The sequence below is a fragment of the Micropterus dolomieu genome, linkage group LG08 (genome assembly GCF_021292245.1).
Source record: "Micropterus dolomieu isolate WLL.071019.BEF.003 ecotype Adirondacks linkage group LG08, ASM2129224v1, whole genome shotgun sequence".
Lineage (NCBI taxonomy): Eukaryota > Metazoa > Chordata > Actinopteri > Centrarchiformes > Centrarchidae > Micropterus > Micropterus dolomieu.
The window spans coordinates 24,402,433-24,423,950 of record NC_060157.1 but is presented as its reverse complement, the minus strand read 5'-3'; the positions used below and the strand labels follow the sequence as shown (position 1 = coordinate 24,423,950).

The window sequence follows — 21,518 nt, the reverse complement described above, 5'->3', positions numbered from 1 at the left end:
AAGTAGCATATAAATGGACTAGACATGGTCAGATCTGTCCCAAAATTCACATTAACCCCTTAGAGACGACCAGTCATAGTGATAGCCCCACTTACTGGCATCAGGAATGTTTCAAACTTTATCTCTTATGCCTCATTAAACACAGTATATTTCTACCCTTTATACCCGTACCTTAACGGACAACAATGTCCATGGAGAGGCTTATATGCTCCTCATAGCAGTTTTACCACATCGATCTCAAAATTCTCGTCCAATGCTGTTTCCTTGGTGCGTAATTATTAATTATTTGCCATGGAACAAGAAGCTGTTTTTTGAGAGCTATACCCTAAACCCAACTGCAAGTCAGCCACTTTGAATTGAATAAGTAACTGACACATCAACCACAAATAATTTCCACACTTCACCTGTGTAATATGTGCAGTGTTAAGTTCAGAGCCGTGTCAGCAGGCCTGCTGTGTAGAGACCTCAGCTGTCGCGCCACCTGAGGTGCAAGGGGGTGAGGGCCCGTTCAACGCTGCTTGCAACTTTATCTTTTTTTTTTTTTTTAGATAGATTTGCAAACCTACAAAACAGTTTCAGTTAGTTATCATTTTTTGTAAAGCCTTGTTTTTTTAAAATTTTATTTCAGTTAAAGACAAAGTTTTTTCACACGTAGTTTTTGTTATTTTGTTAAGGACAGGACTGTTTAGCTTTTGTAAATATATAGCTTTAGCCACCACTAAATTGTTAGAATGTTATGCCTGACACCGACAGTCTTTGACCGACTCTGTTTCACTTGGCCTCCTCTGTCTGCAACACTTCTACACACATCTTTGTCTTCACTTTGTCTCTAGTTTAGTGCATTTTAGTTTGTTTGGTCTTGTATGTTTTGATTTGTTTCCTTGATAAATAAATGTGTATATACACATGCTGGCTTTCATTAATATTGCATAAAAATAACTATATTGCCCACCTTCTCCACGTTTAGTATAGCTTTAAGTTATATTCTACTATTATTAATTTAGTGATAGTAACAATAATAATTACAATGTTATTTAATATAAACCCTGATGCCATTTAAACAACTTTTTCACAACTTTTTTGAAAGTTGTGATGTGGTTCATTCAAAATGGGCCAATCATTTTCCAAAAATAACATTTCTCAGTTTCAACATTTGATAAGTTGTCTTTGTGCCATTATAATCAAATATGGGGTTTCAATGTTTTGCACATGATCACATTTTGTTTCCATTTACATTTTACACAGCCTGATTAAATCTTTGGAAACGGGGTTGTAGTAAAGGCATTAATCATCTGTTTGGAATCCTATTCTGTGGGACAAACTGCTTTTATTTGGAAACCTTAACACCTTATGGAGAAAATATTACAATTCAAGATGTACAGACATATTACGACCAGGCCCTTCAGGTTTAGAGACCATAACTAGACTAACATGTGGAGAAAATGAGAGAAGAAAAAATACTGAGTCTCCCTCATGCATGAAAGAGAAACTGTCTGTTTTCGTATGGTAGTTTACACAATGGTAGTTAAACTGTCAGGTTAGATAATGGCCCTCAGGAAGTCTTTGTAGCTTAAATACTTGCACGCAAGCTGATGAAGCTGATGTATATTCATACGAAATGCACAGCTAAAACAAACAATGTAAACAGATAGGTGTAGGGGTAGCGTATTTAATAGCAGAGCAGACCTCACCACAAGTGTATTCCAGGTTAGCTTTAATGTTTTAGTAGTTTGAGTCTGACTACATATAAATACATATATATACATACATAAATACATATATATAAATCCTCCTGGATTAAAAATGGCAAAATGAAATGAATGTAGATACAATGTAGCTGGTCCAGAAGACAAGCTTGCTTATACAGTCAACACAGCAGCAAATAACTTAAAACAGTAAATTGTAAATGTACAGTTTGGTGGAAATCCTACTTTACCTTTCGTATACAGTCCAGACTGCAGTCCTGAGGAATGATGGGACCAGCTGTGACATCATCTTGAGCCCAGAGCTGCTGACCCATTGCTAAGAGCTGGTACAAAACAAGAGCTGCCTTCCACATGATCCAGCCAGCATGACATTGTCCAACTGTGAGCACCAGACCTCAGACTCAAACACACAGTGGCTGTAAGAAGCTACCACTCAGTATGAAAAGAGAAATCTAATGTCAAAATCACCTTGATGGTGCGTGAGAGTGAGTGACAGTAACCTGGGAGGCGATAAAAAAGACGAAGGGAGTGGTGTCTTTAGGCTACAGGTGGAGTTACATCTAGCTAGCTCACTGTACATGTTTCAACAGTTATGCTGCCAAACCAGTTCATTCAGTGCTGTAGGAACAAAGGGCACAAAGCACGTTTGGCTCTCAGGGTTAAGGTTAGTAGTAGCCAGAGCCAAAGAAAGCATGTTCACATTCAATGTAAACACACAGGAACGATGAACTTCTTTTCAATAAGAGGCATCCAGGTGTTGTTGCAAAGTTAATCAAAAGTTCAGTCTTTAGTCCAGCGAGTCATAACCTGGTTTATTTTATTCAACACAGATGTTACAACACGTTTATGAGCAATATACATATAAATGTGGGGTTGTTTTCAAAGGAAACATTGCATTGGCAATTCAAATACGTGTGGGAAATTGTATCTATATTCAAAAAAGTAAAATCATGAATCAATGGTTTATCAAAGCTTGATAAAGCTTTGATGAAAGATGTTATAACAGAGAAAAAGATGATGGAAATTAACAATAAAATGTTCGGATCAAGGCTTCCAGAGAGTATGAACTGCTGTTTCACCGGATCTGAAAACAAACAAAAAAACACAAAGTTACTCCAAGGATGCACAACATCATGTCCAAACTGCACAATAAATCTAATTAACACTGCATGCAACCTTGGACAGGCCCTCGCGTGTGAAGCTCATCAGGGCGTGCTGCAGCCGCACCGCAAATACCGCGGCTCTGAAGATGATCACACGGAGCAAATCCTTTTAGGATTCATCAGCGTGTACGTGCCGTGGGGTTCATTCTGATGTTTAGCCATGAAAAGGCAAGTAGTGTGTAACTGGACTGTGCATGGTCAAATCTGTCCCAAATTTTGCATGTTTGATAAGTGTCCCATACTGAAGACATCTACATGCCTATATTCAGTCATAGGCTACATGCAGACTGCCGGCCAAAGTGACCCAAATCCGAGTTTTTTGCTCATATGTGACTCCGATCTGATTTTTTATGACAGTGTGAACAGGCCAAGTCACACGGAATCTGATCTTTTCCAGTTCGGATTTGGGCCACTTTCATATGTGGTCCTAATCCGATACAAATCTGATTTTTTGGAATGCGACCTCAGTCTGGACGGTCAGATCGGAATTGATGTGACTTTGACGTCACCCTGGAGCAGATGTTCCCCCACCAGATGGAGCCGGGATGATCAAAATTGCTGCACAAATGCAATTATTATACACGTCGCTCTCTTCCTCCTCTACCTTGCTATCATCTACTCACAAATTTGTTTTCTTAAACCTGAAATCCACCGGGTCACAAGTTGTCTTCTGAGTTACGTGCATGATACTTATCCAGACAGAAAGTAGTGAACATTTAGTCATAATTTGGGGGAGATGTGACCCCGGGAGGAAACCAGGAGAGGGCAATGAAATATGGGAGTCTGCCGTGAAAATCAATAGGGTTAGCAACTAGGAGCTAACCGGGGCTAACCTCTGAAGCTCCTTGTTTACTTCTGTACGATGTTGTTTTATTCTTCAGCGCATGCGGGTCAGTTTTGGACCGTAGACAGTACACACTGGAGTCTGATTCGGGCCAGATTTAAACAATAATGTGTACCGTCAAACAAAAAAATCGGATCTGGGAAAAAAAAAATCGGAATTTAGCATTAAGAAAGCATTATAGATATGGTGCCACCTACTGGCATATGGAAATTACATGTTTTATACTGTGATGTATTCCTCTTAGCAGGTTGATCCGATTCCTCTCAAAACTGTTATACTGCTATATTATATAACTTGCATTTGGAGCTGTGTTTCTGTCTGATGAATGTAAGTGAACCTGGTAAGTTCAGAAAATGTGTGTCTGTTACTTGATTCCAGCTATCATTGTACTTTACTGTGAACAAGTTAGCATAGCACAGGCCTGATCAATCCAAACTCCATTCAGGAAACAAACATTTTAAAAGTTGTTGTCCTGCTGGCACACCTGACAAAGCATGAATTCATTTGTTTAACAAATCAGCATCATGTTGTAGTCATATCAGCATTATTTTGATCCCTTTATTGCAATTAAACAGCAAAATGTTTACTTTGGTTTCATACCGCCTTAGTAATCGCGGGTTGTGTTTATTCGCATTATCGCATTGTGGGGACACTATTAGTCCAGCGATAAAACCCACGCAGGGAAAGTGATTATCTTATCAAAAAAGTCAGGTTGCCCGTGATTTCACACTCCTTAGTTAACTATGACCTGTATGACTGAAAATCTTCACTGACATCTTATCTCTCAGTTTGACCCCAACAGAGAAGCATGATGGTGAGGTAACACTGAGGTCAAACTGAGGTTAAATTCCATAAAACTCAGAAGAACTGATGAAGCCTGTTGGATGAGCAGCAAACACACGATACAGCAAGTCTAGTTGCCTTTGACTTGCTACTAAATGTGCACACAACATTGTAAATCTCTGAAAAACTGGTTATCAATTTACTATGAAAATCAATTTAGTATAGTAAATAAACATAAGGGGTTTACGTGTTTGAAAGCTCAGATTTAAGATTAGATGAAACTTGAATGATTCCTGAGGGTTTCGAAACTCAGTACTTTAAATAATGATACCCACCGTATATTTGTCCCATTTCTTTTCAGGATCATATGGCTCCCAGCGACTAGCGGGGAAGATGTGCTTGTTCTTCTCATACCAGCTCCTCAGCACCACTTTACCTGCATGAGACTTTAGGCAAAAAAGCACAACTGGGTTAACTTTGACATGGCTTTTAAATGTAGGCTCAGTCCAAATCGGACACATCGTTATAGGTGGGCCCTAAGGTGCTGTGCCCACTCAAATGAAAGTAACGCTCACTTGATGGGCAATGTATGTACGTCCTCTAGTGTGATGCAGATGACTTGAGAGATTTAAATGAAGAAAGAATTTTGACTCTAGGCCTACTCGTTTGAGATAATTGCGAAAACGTAAACTTGATTATTGCAGTGTCTTGAGGTCAATACGTGTCATTATATGTGCCCGGGTTGAGGGTGAAACTTGCCACCCATCTGGCAATTTTGATGTTTCTACTTTTAGCAAAGAATAATAAATTTTTTCATGGGGTCACAATAGGCAATTTTTGACTTGATATGACCTTAATGAACATACCACATGTACACCTTATCAAAAATTGTGGCAATGACATCACATATGCCCATGTATTTTTGTCTGTTTAAACTTACAGCATCAAGCTTACAACAGTCCAAATGTTTGTGTCAAAAAACAAAACAAAAACTTCTTGATAAAACATCTGGTAAAATAGAAAGTGTTGTGCATACTAGGGATCGACCGATATGTTTTCCGGCCCGATCCCGAGTATTAGTAACCAATTAGACAGATGACCTATATTTGAGACAGATATACATTTGCTGTAAAATTTTTAATCTTGGTGTCAAAATTTAGAATAACACAAACTCCAACACAAAACTTTGTTGAAAATAACAAGATTAAAGTTAATTGTCATGTTTAATCTTTATAAATAGTAAATTAAATGAATTAGAGATCCATCCCAGAGATGGACTTGTTAACTATGATTGATAAATTATCATAAACTTTGTCTTTATCGGCTGCCATTTATATTGTATTTATTTTATATTGTTAGTAGGGCTGACCTTCAATAGTCAAAGATTCGATGCTTCGATGGGTGGAGCCTGATTCGACTGTCAATCTCACAGTCGAAGCTTCGCAGTGAAACAAGGATCATGCCATTTTGGCGATATGGAGGTGCTCAACGTTTGATTTTACATAGAACGACCAGTTTTCTCCCAATAAGTTAATATAGAGCCTATAACAATATACATTTCAATGTTTAATGCTGTACAAAGAATAAAACTTTCAATAAATGTTTTTAAAAGTGCGTAAATAAATCCAAAATTGTAACCCTAACCCTGGGACCTCAGTGCGCATGTGTAGGCGTAGCGTGTGTGTGGTGGCGGAAGAGGAACACTTGCTGAAGAGACTGAGACCCGTCTTCATGCAGTTGTCGGCGGCACGGCATGCAAGCAAAACTCACAGAAGGCCGGTAAAGAAAGAGAGAGAGAAAGAGAGTGAGAGAGATAGAGAAGGGTAAGAAGAAGAAGGGCACAGTGTAAGTTGAATAAATACCGACTGCAGCTCCTCAAGATTAAAGCGGAGCTGCCGTGTGTAAACCATGGTGTAAACCCAACCCCCCGCGCACAAAAACACACACGATTCGACTATCAGTTGACTATAGGCAGGACTTGACAATTCTGATTCGACTATGTAAATCCTTTGTAGGGGACAGCACAAATTGTTGGGATTTTATTGATCTATTGATACTATTTATTTGTTCTGTCAGTTTTTCATTACTAAACTGCCTTTTAAAGATGTTATTTAAAAAAAGAATAAATTCAGAACAGTAATCAAATTTTATATTTTATTATAGCTTTTCAGAGCAGCAACAAAGTTTAAAGCAGCAAAGTAACAATATAAAATCTCACTGGAAACAAATTGAAAATGTTAAATAAACTATTCCTGTCATCAAAATACTGAGTGAAGTTTAGAAAGAAGAGCACAGAGCTATTAGCCAAGCTAGCACATGTGCTTGTGTAAATCCAAAACACAGCTGTGGTGGATGAGACTGAGCAGGTTCAAATAGCGCTTTGTGCACATTCCTGCTTGTTATACTGATGCAGTATCAGCCTTTTACTAGGTTAGTACTGCTGGTTTTGCTGCACTTACTTACAGTAACAGGCGTAGTTATGGTCAACTTGTGTAATCTACACTGCTCTGCTCCGCTGGCTTCATTACGTGGAGCTCCGGTGAGAGAGAAGGGGAGGGGTGGGGCTGCAGCCTGATGGCTCCCTCGCTTGTTCTATTGGCTACTTCCGCACAATAGTCAGTGTTGATAGGCTACTTCTTGTGACTTGTAACCAATCAGAAAGTAATGTGGGTGGGACATTGCTCCAGCCACAGAGTGGTGAGTACAGATAGTGAAGCGGCTGCATCAGAGGCAAAGCAGCACATTTTTTTATTAATTAATTATATCGCCTATCTGTTTTTAAAATGACCAATGCAGATTATTTGAAAAATGCTGAATATCAGCCAGGCCGATTATTGGTCGACCCCTAGAGCATACAGTACTAATTACAGGAAGACATTGAATGTCTGGCAGATCACAATATGTTTTTAGCATCACTGTCCTGTGAGAACCACTTATCTCCAAGTCATTTTTTCAATGAAATCACTTATTAGTAAATCACTTTTTTACTGCCGTTAATGGGCTGTGACATCACTTCGAAAAGAAGCACAAGCCTGTTTTCTCTGTTGCTTGCAACAGCCACTATTCTGCTTCTTACATGAAGGAATCGGGTTGGGTTCTCTGCATGCGTGCTCCCGAAACCTCTTGACTACTACAGCAACGACAACACCGCAGCAAACGAAATGCAGTCCACTAACGTCACAAAATGACTGTCTCCCAGCACAACACAGACTCCAACATAAACTGCAAGGATATGTAATGTAAGGATAAAAACCAACAATTAAGTTTTATGTGCTGAAGCCCTTCAGGCCAAACGAGAATCAGATTGACTGTGTGAAAATACAGTCAACATTAGAAAGGCATGAATCACAGAGAGCTTTCCGCTTTGTTTTGAAACTGACAAAACCGACAGAGTTGGCTTTTATCCTATTGGACAGGTAAATTAACATTACTGCAAAGCACATGAGATGTGTTATTATTTTGTGCTTTGGTCGCCTCAAGTTAGATAACGTTAGCTCACTGGCTATTGCCAACCAGTTGCTAACATTATCCTGTGCAAAATGCTACAATTGTATGGCGCTTCCACATTACTATCCTGTGTATCACCGGTATTATGTCAAAGTGTTGATTTTAGCTTGCAAGAAAGTATGTACCAGTACAAAACAAATGCAGAGCGATTTGTTTATACTAGCCTATAGTAATGCAGGACAAGGGCTGCCAGTTATCATTTGCACAGATCTTCTCCTGTTTCCTTCGTAACATTCAATTTAGATTTATTGCCGTTTTACCGATACTCAGGTACACAACTTCCCCGCCTGTCAGAGAAAGACAGAGGGGTCTTATCAGAAAGACCGCAATTTGCAGCCCAAATCAGTAGAGTTGAAGGTGGAAAAAAAACACACAGGTTCTCCCAATCTCCTGACACCTTTCTCACATTCTGGCCACCATTAGGGCCATTTGACAGGATGCAATTTTCAATAAAATGGTTCCTTCTCTAGAGATACAAACACAGCCGTTATTTCAGTTATCCTAAAAAAAAAACAAAAAAAAAAGGATCCAAATGCTTGTTCTGGCTATCACCCTTTGTCACTGCTAAATTCAGTGATAAAGCTATTTGCCAGTTCTGGCCATACGACTGGACCTATTTATGACATACGTGCTACACTGTTATCAGACTGGTTTTATTAAATCTCGTCTTGCTTCACATAATGTCAGTCGTCAGGCCTGTGTTTGTGTAAAACTGAAGTAATGTTTTAAACATTTTCTGATGATTTACAAGGTCTTTAGCATGTACTGTATTTCACTTTCTCTCTTTTCAGTATTAGGTTAGACATTGTTTGAGATTAACCAAGCATTTGAGTAAATTTTGTGTCACAGTGTCTTGTCTTTGCTGGAAAAATAAAAAATCCTCACCTCATCTTTCTCTACTGTGGCATCGTTCACCAGTCGAATATCATCGTGGACGTCAAAGCTGAAAAGGGGACCTGTGGAAAAAAGGTAAACTGAGTCAGGGCCCCAGACTAACTTTTTTTAGTAGAAGCACTGTAGCCCCTAACTGAAAAATTCAGGGGCGCACAACTTAAATCGAGCTTTAAATCGTTTTCCCCATTTTAACTGTATTACTGATAAATGCTTTGGTAATTATTCCAGAAAGTACAATGTGTTGTCATATTTTAATGGAATGGTGCTTAAACAAACGCACATATTGGAAGTGGCAATGCAATTTTATTTGTGTATCTGTATCAGCATATTTTATATTTTAAGCTGCTGTTGTGCTTCATTAAGGTGTCGAGTTTAAACTGTGTAGTGCCAGTTCAGTTGAGTGCCCTCAACAAAAATTGCATCTGCCTCGGAATTCTCTTCTCCCCACACTCACCTACACCTCTGGTCTCTCACTGCAGGTTTCCCCCGCCACTCTCTGTCTCTCTCCCCCCAGTGGATTGGCCTAATAATTCACGCTGGGAATTTGACTCCATCCCAGGCCAACCTTTTCACGCAAACCACAAGACTGCTAATTTTGTAGACTAACCCTATTTGTTGATGTAATGGGCACCAAACTAGGTATAGATTTGGCAGTTATGTTACCTGGAAAGAAAGTTACCCACATTTCAAAATACACTGGCCATTACCTATCTTAACAGAGTTTTTTAAGGTATGCTATGGCTATGGATGCACCCTCAAAAACTCCCAAGAAATAGCCTACACCAATAATAGCACATACAAATGTACAAGGCTAGACACAAATTTAGCCTACAATTTAAAAAAGACAATGAGATTTACAGTTTGCTCAAATGTGCAAATGATTATCTTTATATTCAGGATCAATCATATTCATATTTTTGTATATATTTTCAGAAACAACTACTTGTAGTTAATTTTTGTTGCCCCAATTCCAAAAAAATGTAGATAGTAAAAAAAAAGAGATATTTTATACAAATGGGCTGAAATCTGTTGCTGTTCACTTACCAGATTTGCCTCTGGCTTTGGTCACGATGAAGTCGTAAAAACTGTGGTGCTGAATGAAAAGAGAAAGAATGATGAAATTCAGTGAGTAAAAAACTGCCACAGCTGCTGGACAAATTAAAATTACACCACACACAGTTGGACAATAACGATTATGTCTTTCAATGTCAGGATGTGTTCATGTTTTTCAAATCTCTACACTACAATATCCTCATATATTTGGAACAATAAACAATTAAAGCTGCAAGCAGCATTGAACGGGCCCTCGCCCCCTTGTGCGTCTCAGGTGGAGCGAAAGCTGGGGTCTCTACACCGCAGGCCTGCTGACACGGCTCTGAAGTTAACAATGCACATATCACACAGCTGACTTCAGGTTGGGTTTAGGGTATACCTTTCAAACAACAGCTTCCTGTTTCATGGCAAATAATTACTCTTCAAGGAATCATAAGTGATAACGTTTGAAACATGTCCTTTCATGATGGCAGTAGGTGGCGCTATCACTATGACTGGATATTGACATGTAACTCCCTAAAGTGTAGACATGTGAATTTTGGGACAGATCTGACCATGTCTAGTCCATTTACATGATACTTCCTTTTTCATGGTGAATCATCAATATTCAAGGCCACGCCATGGACATGCTGTTTGGTGGCAGATTTAACTACATACAGTCCAGTTACAACCGTTTTATTATTCATGTGAAGTAATAGTCAACACCACGACACAGCAACAACTCACAAGTTTGACAATGTTACATAATCAAGGCCTTAAGGCTTTTCTGAGAAAGTTTTCAGCCAAACTGGATCAACCTCCTAGAAGCAGTATATCAAAGTATAACACATGTAATTTCCTTTTCTAGTAGGTAGTACTATCACTATGACTGAATATTGGCATGTAGATATCTTCAGGGTGGGGCTCCTATCAAACATGTGACATTTCACCATGTGTAGTCCACTTACACAGTGTAGTGAACAACCAGTGGGCACATATTATTTCATACCAAGAGGAGTTGAGGCCTATTTTATTACAGACCTGGCTGACCCAAAGAGTTGGCCTTTCTCGCATACACAGCCAAAGTCAAGCAGAAATACCAAACTTAAAATGTTTGTTCTGGGAACATTCCTGGCCACTCTTGCTGTAAAGGTGTTGCTTGCAGACAGACAAAAAGGTCAAAAGGTAAAACTGAGACTTCAACATGCACATGCCCATTGAGTCGCGCTGATGTACGAACTGATAAAGGAGAGCACCAAATCCAAAGTGCCTGGCTGGAGAAAAAGACAAAACTTCAAATTTGTTTGATGAACAAAGAATGTCTTTTCATTATAAACCTGTCTTGTTTATTTTGTTTAGTTAAATAGTCTTTGTTAAGTTAGGTAGTGGTCCTCTCATCTGCGATTTTGAGTAGCTTATTTGCCCTGCTCCTGTTTAGCAACTATGTTGAACGCTAAAGAATCATAGGTGAAAGTTAACTTGAAGTACTCTGAACTTCATCTCCTTGTGCTCATTTATCTATTAACGTCTTCGTTTTATTGTTAAACCTGATGCCGTGCTTTCTTATATTTTCTTATTAAGAGCGATTAATATTGTCTGGGAACTTATTCAGTTAGCCTGTTCTGTTCATCTGCTGTAACTATAAAATGTGTTGTTTTAACTGTTACAGTTAAGGACGATTAAAACTATAGCTTTTCCTTTCCTTTTATCTAATGCTTAGAAATTAAGAACTGTATTACTGTTTATGGCATTTTAGAAAAGTGTTGATATTGTGGAAAGAGATATGATCAAAACACGAGCAAATAGACTTTAAAACATTACTTTAGATTAAAGTTTAAAACCTGGAGAAACCAAAAGGTGACTCCCTCCATTTGACACACCCCAGGAGAGTGACAAAAAAAGTCTCTCTCTCCTCTCTTAACTCTTATCATCTTCTCGCTCTCTTGCTCCCTCAACTTCCAGATCCCTGCCTTCAAGAGCCGGCCCAGAGTGAACTCAGAGTGAACTGTGACTTTAACATTTTCTTCTATCTAACAGCTTTAACTGGGATGAAAATTTCCCGACTATTTGTCTAATCTCAGTAACATTAATTATATTCACGAGGTTTCGCAAACCTTTGGTGACGTTATCCTTTGTTTTGTTTAAAGTTATTAGGTTGTTTAATTTACACAACCTTTGACTGAGAAACAACAATCAAAACCATATCTCAGCTTTAAATTAACTTCCACTACTTCTAACGACCAAGGAGTTTGGAGGCTAGTCAAACAAGTCGGGTAAGCTACACCACCAGTAACCGAGAGGGGACATCCAACTCAGAACAGCCGAAACCACTGCAAGCGTTTCCGCAGCCACCAGCCAGAACGCGAAGGACCCCGGGTCAACCCTCTGGCAGATACTTTGTTCAAGCTTCCAAAAATAGAGAGGCCGTGAACGCAAACGTAATAGACAGCCGTGGAATAACAAAGCAGTACGACAAACAAAGTCCACATTCTGTGATCAGAGTTGATTTTCTTTAGCTCTGAACCCATAGCCTCATTAAAAACTTAGTTATCACCATAGATCCTGCGTCCATTCATTTCCCTTAATTGCTTAATGACCGTTCTATTTTCTTTATATCCCTATTAACTCTCTCTTGTGTTCACTTCAGTTAGTTAATAAATATTCACCTTGATCACAAGAACGTGTGTGTACTGTTGTGACTTAGGCCAATGCACGGAAGACTTAACCTCAGTATTGACAATGATTGATTGAACTGACTGATGAAAACTGATTGAACAATTAATGACTACCTGATCACTGGTAACTAATTGTTTGTAATTATTTAGCTCTACCCAAGGAGTCCTAAAAGCCTTGGGTGGACAGCGATTTTTAGGTGGTGCCCCCTGAATGATTGCTTATGATAATAATATTTCCAAGTATTGTTATTCATAATATTATTAACAAAGTGTAGGTTCACTACAAGAGCACTTCTTTTCTCATGGCGAAACATTTAAATTGAACGCCACGCCACAGACACGGCATTTGATAAATCCTAAAAAGCTTTGGAATTTAACATCGCAAGGGTCTTTGGATGGCACTGCCCAAATTTGAAATTGATCAAATCCCTAGGAGGAGTTGTATTTAGGGCCCGAGCACCAAAGTACCAGGGCACCAACGTGTCCTTGGCATGAAGTGCAAAGAACCTATTGAACCTAGAAGGTTTTTGCCAATTATATGCTCTGTCCTTTAAAGAAATCTAAATTTTTCAAGTTTGGTCCATCCAGGCTATGTTACATCTTCAATGGAGTGTGAAGGAGTTAGATCTGCTGTGAATGAAGCAAAGCAAATCAACAAAGAAAGCAAAAGTTGAGCTATGATTTTCATGTGAGTCAGTAAGGCACACAGTACTTACATGTGGGATTATCAGATCCTCTTTGATGTACATCAGCTGTTCTACTCCAGCAGACCTGCACAGAGAAGAAAATTAGTCCAATAAAAATTCAAGCTGCAAGCAGTGATGAGCAGACCTTCGCAGCTCCCACATGTCGGGGTGTACGGCATCAACATAGCTGTAGCGTGAGTTCGGTCATTGTGGCAAGGGAGTTAAATGTGACCTTGTTTCTTGGTTACAATTGAAGCTGGAAATATCATGTAACCACTGTTAAAAGTCATGTCTTTAGGAATTTTAAAAAACACAATAAAATATAAACATATAAAACAAACAAAAAAAAGATGATCTGAAAGTACAATTTTTACTTTTATTGATCAGTCTGTTTGGTAATAATGTCATCCTGCACTCTCAAAGAGCAAGAGGAAATGTGGGGAGAAAAAATGTATTATGGGAGAAGGATGACCAATCATTATTATCGGTTTGACAAACAGTAGGAATTAGTGTACTCATTCATTCATTAATGGTGAAAATGTATTTATAGTTTAGATTCCATTCCATTTCATTCTTCAACTTCTCACCTGAGTTCACTAAAGTCCTTCCTGAGCACCTCCAGGGCCCTCTGCAGAAAGTTCTGGATGGTATTGCCCTTCTTCATCTGCAAGCAAAATACATATTGAAAACACAAGTAACCACTATGTTAAATATATTGCTTGACCAAGGGAATGACAGGGATGTGTTGGGGACTGTTATTTCCAATAGTCCTCGGAGTTTACAATAAGTACTATTTTCTGTATTCACTGAAAACAGTGAACCAGTATTGGTCATCATGCTTTACCTTGACAGTCTTACGGTGCCCAGATCCATCCCAGTAGCTAAATGTAATCTCTATCTCTTCACCTGAAAACAAAGATGGGCACCATTATTTGGATTGAGAGTAAGTGTGAGTATGCATGTGTGTATGTTATACAGCAGTGAAAAGACAAAAAAGCAAGGAATTCTCAAAAACTGACACTTGTCAAAAATAGGACATTGTGGAACAAATGTCTGCTTGTGATTAGAGTTAGCTATATGGATGCACTACTAAATTTGAGTAATAACAAGGGGTGTGTGTGCCTGTGTGTGTAGGAGCGCTCACTCTTAATCTTCTCTTGTTTTAGCTCCCATTCTTGCCGGAGTTCTTCTCTGAGACGATTCTCCTCCTCCTACACACAAGAAGCAGACAAAACCAATATAGTGAAAACATAAAAGTTTTTTTTAGAAGAGGGCCATGTATCATTACATTAATTAACATTAAAGACTGTAATTAAAACAAATGAGCAGGTCACAGTATAAAGATTTACTGAAGCCACAACCACAAGTGTTACATGTGTAACGTTTTGTCAAACTTACCTCTTAAAATATGAGCAACTATTATTCAGAAGACCATTTGTTTTTGTAAATATACACCATTTCAAAATGGTTTCACACAGGTGGTTCAACAATGTTATCAAACAAATTTTATAATGATTGAACAAACAATTTCTGGTTTATAGTCTAATTTGTGTTACACCACACCCTGTTTTTTTTCTAATTTATACAGCCCTTTAGTGTTTGATTTAAATGAATCTTCCAGGGTATGTTTCAGGTAAATAAGTGGAAACATTCTACACGTTTTCTGATGATTGAAGAAACAAAGTCTGATTGATAGTTTGAATTTCTATGCCACGGCCATGGTTTACATTTGTAGTGCCCCCTAGTGATCAATTTAAATTAAACTTTCAGGGATTGTCTCAGGTACTGGACATATTCTGTGAGTTGTGTAATGATCGATGATTGATTCATTTCATTTCAGCTCACATACAACTACACTACGTTTATCACATATGTGAAGTGTGAAAAAGATCTGACAATGGGCCTTTCTGAAACTAGTCCCTCCCCAATGTGTACTCTGGTCGGAGTCACCCTCACAGCCAAATCCAGTTCCCTTAACGTGTAGGTTATAAAAACAGGGGCCAACTGTTGGATGAACCTCCCTTTCCATAGCGTAAATGGGATCTGACGTTACCGCTGCACTCACTGCTGTCATACACGTGTCAAACAAACAACAGCTATATTAAGATTCAGGATTGATCTTGAGCAAAAGTGTGTGTTTCGCAATAATAAAACTGAAACCATTTGTCATTTATTTTATGACTGTACATGTGTCAAATTGTTTTGGTTAGATTTAGAATTTATTTAAGACATTGACTGGTTCAGCTATTAATTTATGGCAAAAGAGACATATTGTGTGTGATAGTTCTCAGTCATCCAGGTCATAGTTATCCAACGAAGGTTGAGGTCAAGGGCAACTGGACAGAGGACGCTCGTTTGAGCATTGCCACTCGTTTGCAACGGACAAGCCGTTACATGAAAATTCACAATCTTCACAAAAGAGCTTCATCAATGTCTTAAGGCTCTTTTGGGACTGTTTTGAGGTGGGTGTGGAGTAGTAGATAACAGACACTTCCTGTTGCCAGTGGGTGGCGCTATGATTTTAACTGAATGTCGGCATACGTACACTGAAGTTATAACTTCGTGTTTCATGGCGAATCAGCAATTCGACATCATGCAACAGACACGCCCAGAAACCAGAACTCATAGATAACACTACTTCTCATTGTCAATGCCTTTAGATTGCTCAGCCAAAATTTGAAGTCGATCCAAATTATTCCCTAGGAGAAGTTCTTTAAAGTATAAAACCTGTGAATGGTCAAAAATGGCCGTTATATCCATAATGGCAAACTTCCTGTTGTGTTTAGGGTATGGATCCAAGAGGCTTTTTTGTGCATCTTGGGATGATGTGTGTGCTACAACAGTTATGTGCATCTAGGTGAAACAGGGCATGGGGGCTGCATCCCGGAACTTCACTTCCCTCTGCCAGCAGGTGGCGCTATGAGTATGAGTGAAAATTGGCTTGTAGATGTGTTCAGGGCATGACCCTCACCCAACATGTGAAATTTGGTACAGATATGATATGAGCATGTATGTGAACTTCCTGTTTGATGGCGAAGCATAGAACTTCGCTGCCATGCCACGGACAAGCCGTTACACAAAAACTCACAAGATTTACAACAAAGCATCATCAATGTCTTGAGGCTTTTCTGACACTGTTTTGAAGTAGGTCACAGTGTAAAGCATGTCATTTCCTGTTGCAAGCAGGTGGCGCTATGACTTCGAGTGAATATTTGCATATGGATGTCTTCAGGGCGGGACTCTTATGATACATTTCAAATTTGGTGCAGATGTGAGCCTGTACACTGAACTTATTAGAACTTTCTCTTTCATAGCGAATCATCGATTTTTGACGCCACTCCACGGGTTAACTGGTCAACTGGTAATAATCGTTTGTACAACTTTAATCCAAAATTCCTCCTGAGCGCCCCCTACAGAGCAGAATGCTGTCAGTTCCAACAGAACTCCTTCAGTTCCAATAGGGTCCTCGCATGTTTCATGCTCGGGCACCTAAAAAAGTAATTCAATACATTAGTACATCAACATTACCTCTCTGTCTCGATCAGGAAGGAAACTTGTGTCCACGTCAGGATTTTTCCCCAGTTTCTTCTTCTTAACTGAAGCATCTATAAGACAAAATTCATAATCGACATGTTATATCTTGTTTGGTTAATCTGCACAAAAATCAAAAGTGTAAAAACGACAAGTTGTGATTTTGCAAGGAGCTGTGTGCTGGACTATTTCAAGGGCAGGAGTAGTGACTTTGTGGAGTCTCCGCTGATGACGATGATTACAAGACTCCAGGGGCCTGTAGTACGAATCATGTTCAACATACTAAGGATATCTTTTTGTATCTGGCTTTGCTAACCCTAACAGCGGTCAGGCAAAACAGTCACATGAAATAAGACTGTTTTGATCTGTAATGAAATTAAGCTATTGTAAAATTAATAAACGCCATAGCTTCCACACTACTGCAGTCATCACTCAGTTTAAAGTGCTCCCACACAGCTGAGGGCTTAATTTCGTTTTCCCTTTGATGTGAACTGGAGTGTTACGTTCACTGCTGTCGGCGGAGGTGAGGCGCGCGAAAAAAAACCGCAATAATCGAATCTCATAATTGAAAATTGAAAGTGTACCTATGTGAATGGTCAAATATTCTAATATTCAGGCCCAGCTCTAAAAATCAGATTCATTTATTTAACACACTCACTTAAAAATGTTCCAAACATTGTTCTAAATTAACTTCACAAAGCAATGAAAGAAAAAGCTCATTCATGGTTTAAAAACTGCTCAAACAGTGGTCGAAAGACTATCTCACCATTTACTGAAACTCGCCCACATTACCTGCGTCCAAGAAGTAAAAGGTGGGCGTTACAGGACCAGTCTCAATTACAATTGCAACCTAAAGTTATAATCAACAAATTCAAATTAAACTTCATATCTAAAAAGTATAACAAGTAAGCCTACAACGCTTTAATACTTCAATCAGTCTTTGTAGGATGATATCACTATTCAAAAGCATCTTTGCCACACCATAGCAAACATAAAAGTAGCCTTTAAAACAGCCTGTGGGATCTTCATGGGTGATTTCATTTTCTAAGAGAACTGACTGATCAGTAGGTTGTGTTTTATAGCATTGATCTCTTATCTTAAAAGTAACCTGCTCCAGAGCAGGTTGGGCGTTCAGCATAAGTTACCATGGTGATGTACCCCAGTAAGAAGTGGATGACTGTTGTAGGACTGAAATCCTAGGGTTCACCTGATTTCTTACCTTACTATACACTTTCATATTGGGTATATGGTCTCAATCATCCTGTGATTGACAGGTCGATACCATAGGGAACCAGGGATCAGGCTAGAGTGACTCGTACTCACAGCACTGTGTAAATTTAACCAGCGCTGTTGAAAATGCTTATTAAGAGTTGGCTGTTCATTTTCTCTGGTGAGTAAATTTTGTTTTAAGCCAGTTTTTTGCTAGTCAAAATTATCATCCCAGTTAAAATGACAGTTAACATGAATTACAGATGCACCTAGCTACTAAGCTAACTAGCTTCACACAAATATGGTCAAACATGGCTGCGACCAAACTGCCAAACTCGAGGCTTCAAAACAGCAGGCCACAAACCAACAGGTGACGTCAAAATGACTATGTCCACTTCTTTTAGATGATCTATGGTTAAACCTGAAGTTACCTCGCTAATGTCAAATCCTGCTTTGTAAAAATTTCTCTCGCAGAAACCGGTGGTATGATGACTTCGGTTTAGTCCTATGATAACTTAAATTGAGGTAACATAATAATCGTGCAGCTCTTCTATATTTCAAAAATGTTAATCGACTGAATGGATGAAATTGTGATTGGGAAACTAGTCCAAATGCAGATGGGTTTTCCGTTTGGCAGCAAGGTATCTAAAATCGTGTGACACACGGATTAGGGGGTTCATTGGTTGTTGTGTATGTTCTTTTCATGTTTCTTGTGTTTGACTGGCATATATTTGTAAGGGGTGAGTGAGTGAGAGTGTAGCCGCTTCCATATGGAGATCAGAGCGGTGGCACCAGGACTCAGTCAGAACCAGGAGGCCAGAAGAGGGGGATTATAGAAGGTGATAAATCATGACAAGAGTGAGCAGTGATAAGATTTAAGTTGAATGATTAATCAGCATCTTGTAAGTTTATAAAACAATTTATTGTTATGTTTTAAGTACATTTAATAGCAATCTAATTTTGCTTCAAATTTCACTCGGGCCTCTTTTTTAAAGTTTGTATTTGACCTAATAACTTATTATCTCAATTAAAAGGAAAAAAATGTATATGCGACACAAAAAAGGTTAATTTATTATTTTGGCCGGTAAAAAATAATTTTGACTGGTGGATTTTTTCCCATCTACCAGCCACCTTGGCAGGTGACCCAAAAGGTTAATTTCCACATCTGGCATGCGGCGATGTCTAACAGACTCCCAAAACAGCTGAATATTTCTGAATAAAATTCTTATGACAAATGTGAGACATTGTTCCAATTTTCTTTTATCATTCTTGAAACAACTTCAACTTTACTTAGTTACGTATTTTTAATACATTACACCTCATTACTGCCAGCACTCATTATTATTTATTATTACACTAGGGCCTATATCTTTCCTGCTAATTATCATTACACCTCTGTTAATAATCTACTGTATCATACTGTAGATATCCACATTTATTATTATATTCTTGGATTTGTATACTTTATTATATTCTCTACTCACTAACTTCAACTACCTATTATTTCTATTCCCTTTATGCCTTGCGGGCATCTGTAACAGACTTCACACTCGGAGATCAATAAAGTAGGCCTATTCCGATTCTGAAAATGAATAGGTTGTCTGATGTGAGAGACCTGGGTTCGATTCCCCCTGTGATACATGTGTCCCTGAGCAAGACACTTAACCCCTAGTTGCTCCAGGGGGGCGACTTCTGACATAGCAATTGTGATTCGCTTTTGACAAAAGCCTCAGCTAAACGAGTGATTAGTTGTGAAAAAACACACAGATGTATTTTATTTAAACACACTTTTATTGCGATCCGCATCTGCTGTCTCTGACAATCTGAAAGCGTTTGTTGTATGGTGATTTCTCCAAAATCGTGTTGGTCATGTATTGATAAGACGTTTAGAATCGTAAACACGGGTCAGTCATTGTTTCAATGAAACCCCTACCAAGATGTGTTGATATCAAAAGTGACAAGTAGGTGTCACCGTGGAGACGGGTGTCGAAGTGTTTCGAAGCCTCGACACAATTCCGGCACAGTTGCTTCAAACGTTTCAATGTTTCACAAAGCCTCGCTTTGCCCATCACTAGTTTGGGGACAAGAGAAGTCCGGGGAGGGTGCAGGTATAAAGCATGTACAATCACGATACTGGCTCAGAAAACCAGAACTGTGGATAATTCACATATAAAAATAAAGTGGGTTAAGGGTATATACAGGAATCCTGAAGTAAAATTCAATACCTTTTTAAGACCTTTTCAAGACTTTTTCAACATATTTCAAGACTGCCGCGCCACTTTGAGCTGTAACCAATTAAAATCAGCCACACACCTTTAAAAGGGACATTTTTAAGTTTTTAAAAGGAATTTAAATATATTTATAACATATTTATTGCCTATATGTCATCAGGTTGTAACACCACCTAAAAATTGAGGCATTCACCAACTTTCTCAGTTGCCTATATCAGCCTGTATAGGCCAATTGTTTTCTATGTGAAGGACTGGTCAGATTTCCTGCGAAAAGCAACTGTCTTACATACAGCTATGACGTTTATGTACATAACATTACAGCATATCATGTGAAACAGTGTAATTTTGTGTTTTAGTTGGTTTAAACTAGATAATGTGAGCTTGCCTGCAATGATATGTGTGATAACTTTCATCGACCATTTGATCAATACAACAAAATTCAAATAGGGCAGGAGGGAACAAAGATGAAGAGAATAAACTGAGTGATGAATAACGTAAGTTGTGTAGCACAGATACAACCTGGAGGAGGAACAAGTCTAAATGACTGTAAATGATTAAAGATAAAATCCCGTTACATTCGTGTGGTACCACTGCTGTCTTTAAGCCAGCCTCCAGCATGTGGTCCACTTTTAGGACTGTGACGATTTCAGATATTTCTGAATTGGTGACCAGGATGAAGCCATCTTCCTGTTCTTCGGATGTCATTCCATTCAGATTATTCAAAAAAGTGTTTGAAGATATTGGCGCTTGTGTAACCAAAATGGTTAACCTCTCGCTGTCTACTGGCGTTTTTCCAGATGCTTTTAAGCATGCTATAGTGGAACCGTTAATAAAAAAGGCAGGTTTGGACCCGTCGGATTTGAATAGTTTTCGGCCTATTTCTAAGCTCCCGTTTTTATCCAAGATCATTGAGAAGGTAGTCTGCGAACAGTTGACATTTTACCTGGATAATAGTAACATCCATGAGCCATTCCAGTCAGGTTTTCGTAAACAACACTCTACCGAAACGGCCTTACTGAAAGTGTCAAATGACATTATGATGTCTGCTGATTCTGGAAAACACACTGTTCTAGTTCTCTTGGATCTGTCTTCCGCCTTTGACACCGTCGACCATCAGGTTTTGCTGGAAAGATTAAGGGATCAAGTAGGGCTGTCAGGGTCAGTTCTGCAGTGGTTCACCTCATATTTATCTGGGCGTAGTTTTAGTGTTACAGCAAACCAAATAAGGTCTGAGTCTGCAGACTTGCTTTGTGGAGT

General features: G+C 38.8%; 2 protein-coding genes across 2 annotated transcripts in view; both read right to left on the bottom strand.

Moving 5' to 3' along the window:
* Positions 1 to 2,444, bottom strand: part of si:ch211-207e14.4 (interleukin-17 receptor D) — a 26,168-nt gene extending 23,724 nt beyond the window's left edge. The window contains exon 1 of the mRNA XM_046055671.1: positions 1,937 to 2,444. Within this exon, the coding sequence (XP_045911627.1) occupies positions 1,937 to 2,059 (123 nt within the window). The 5' untranslated portion in view covers positions 2,060 to 2,444. The remainder of the gene's footprint in view (positions 1 to 1,936) is intronic.
* A 53-nt stretch (positions 2,445 to 2,497) lies between these two features.
* fam50a (family with sequence similarity 50 member A) overlaps positions 2,498 to 21,518 on the bottom strand; it is a 28,146-nt gene continuing 9,125 nt past the window's right edge. Inside the window, exons 5-13 of the mRNA XM_046057174.1 lie at positions 16,819 to 16,895; positions 14,435 to 14,501; positions 14,135 to 14,196; positions 13,878 to 13,954; positions 13,321 to 13,375; positions 9,942 to 9,990; positions 8,889 to 8,959; positions 4,832 to 4,942; positions 2,498 to 2,790 (exon numbers count right to left, since the gene is read on the bottom strand). Of these exons, the coding sequence (XP_045913130.1) occupies positions 2,782 to 2,790; positions 4,832 to 4,942; positions 8,889 to 8,959; positions 9,942 to 9,990; positions 13,321 to 13,375; positions 13,878 to 13,954; positions 14,135 to 14,196; positions 14,435 to 14,501; positions 16,819 to 16,895 (578 nt within the window). The 3' untranslated portion in view covers positions 2,498 to 2,781. The remainder of the gene's footprint in view (positions 2,791 to 4,831; positions 4,943 to 8,888; positions 8,960 to 9,941; positions 9,991 to 13,320; positions 13,376 to 13,877; positions 13,955 to 14,134; positions 14,197 to 14,434; positions 14,502 to 16,818; positions 16,896 to 21,518) is intronic.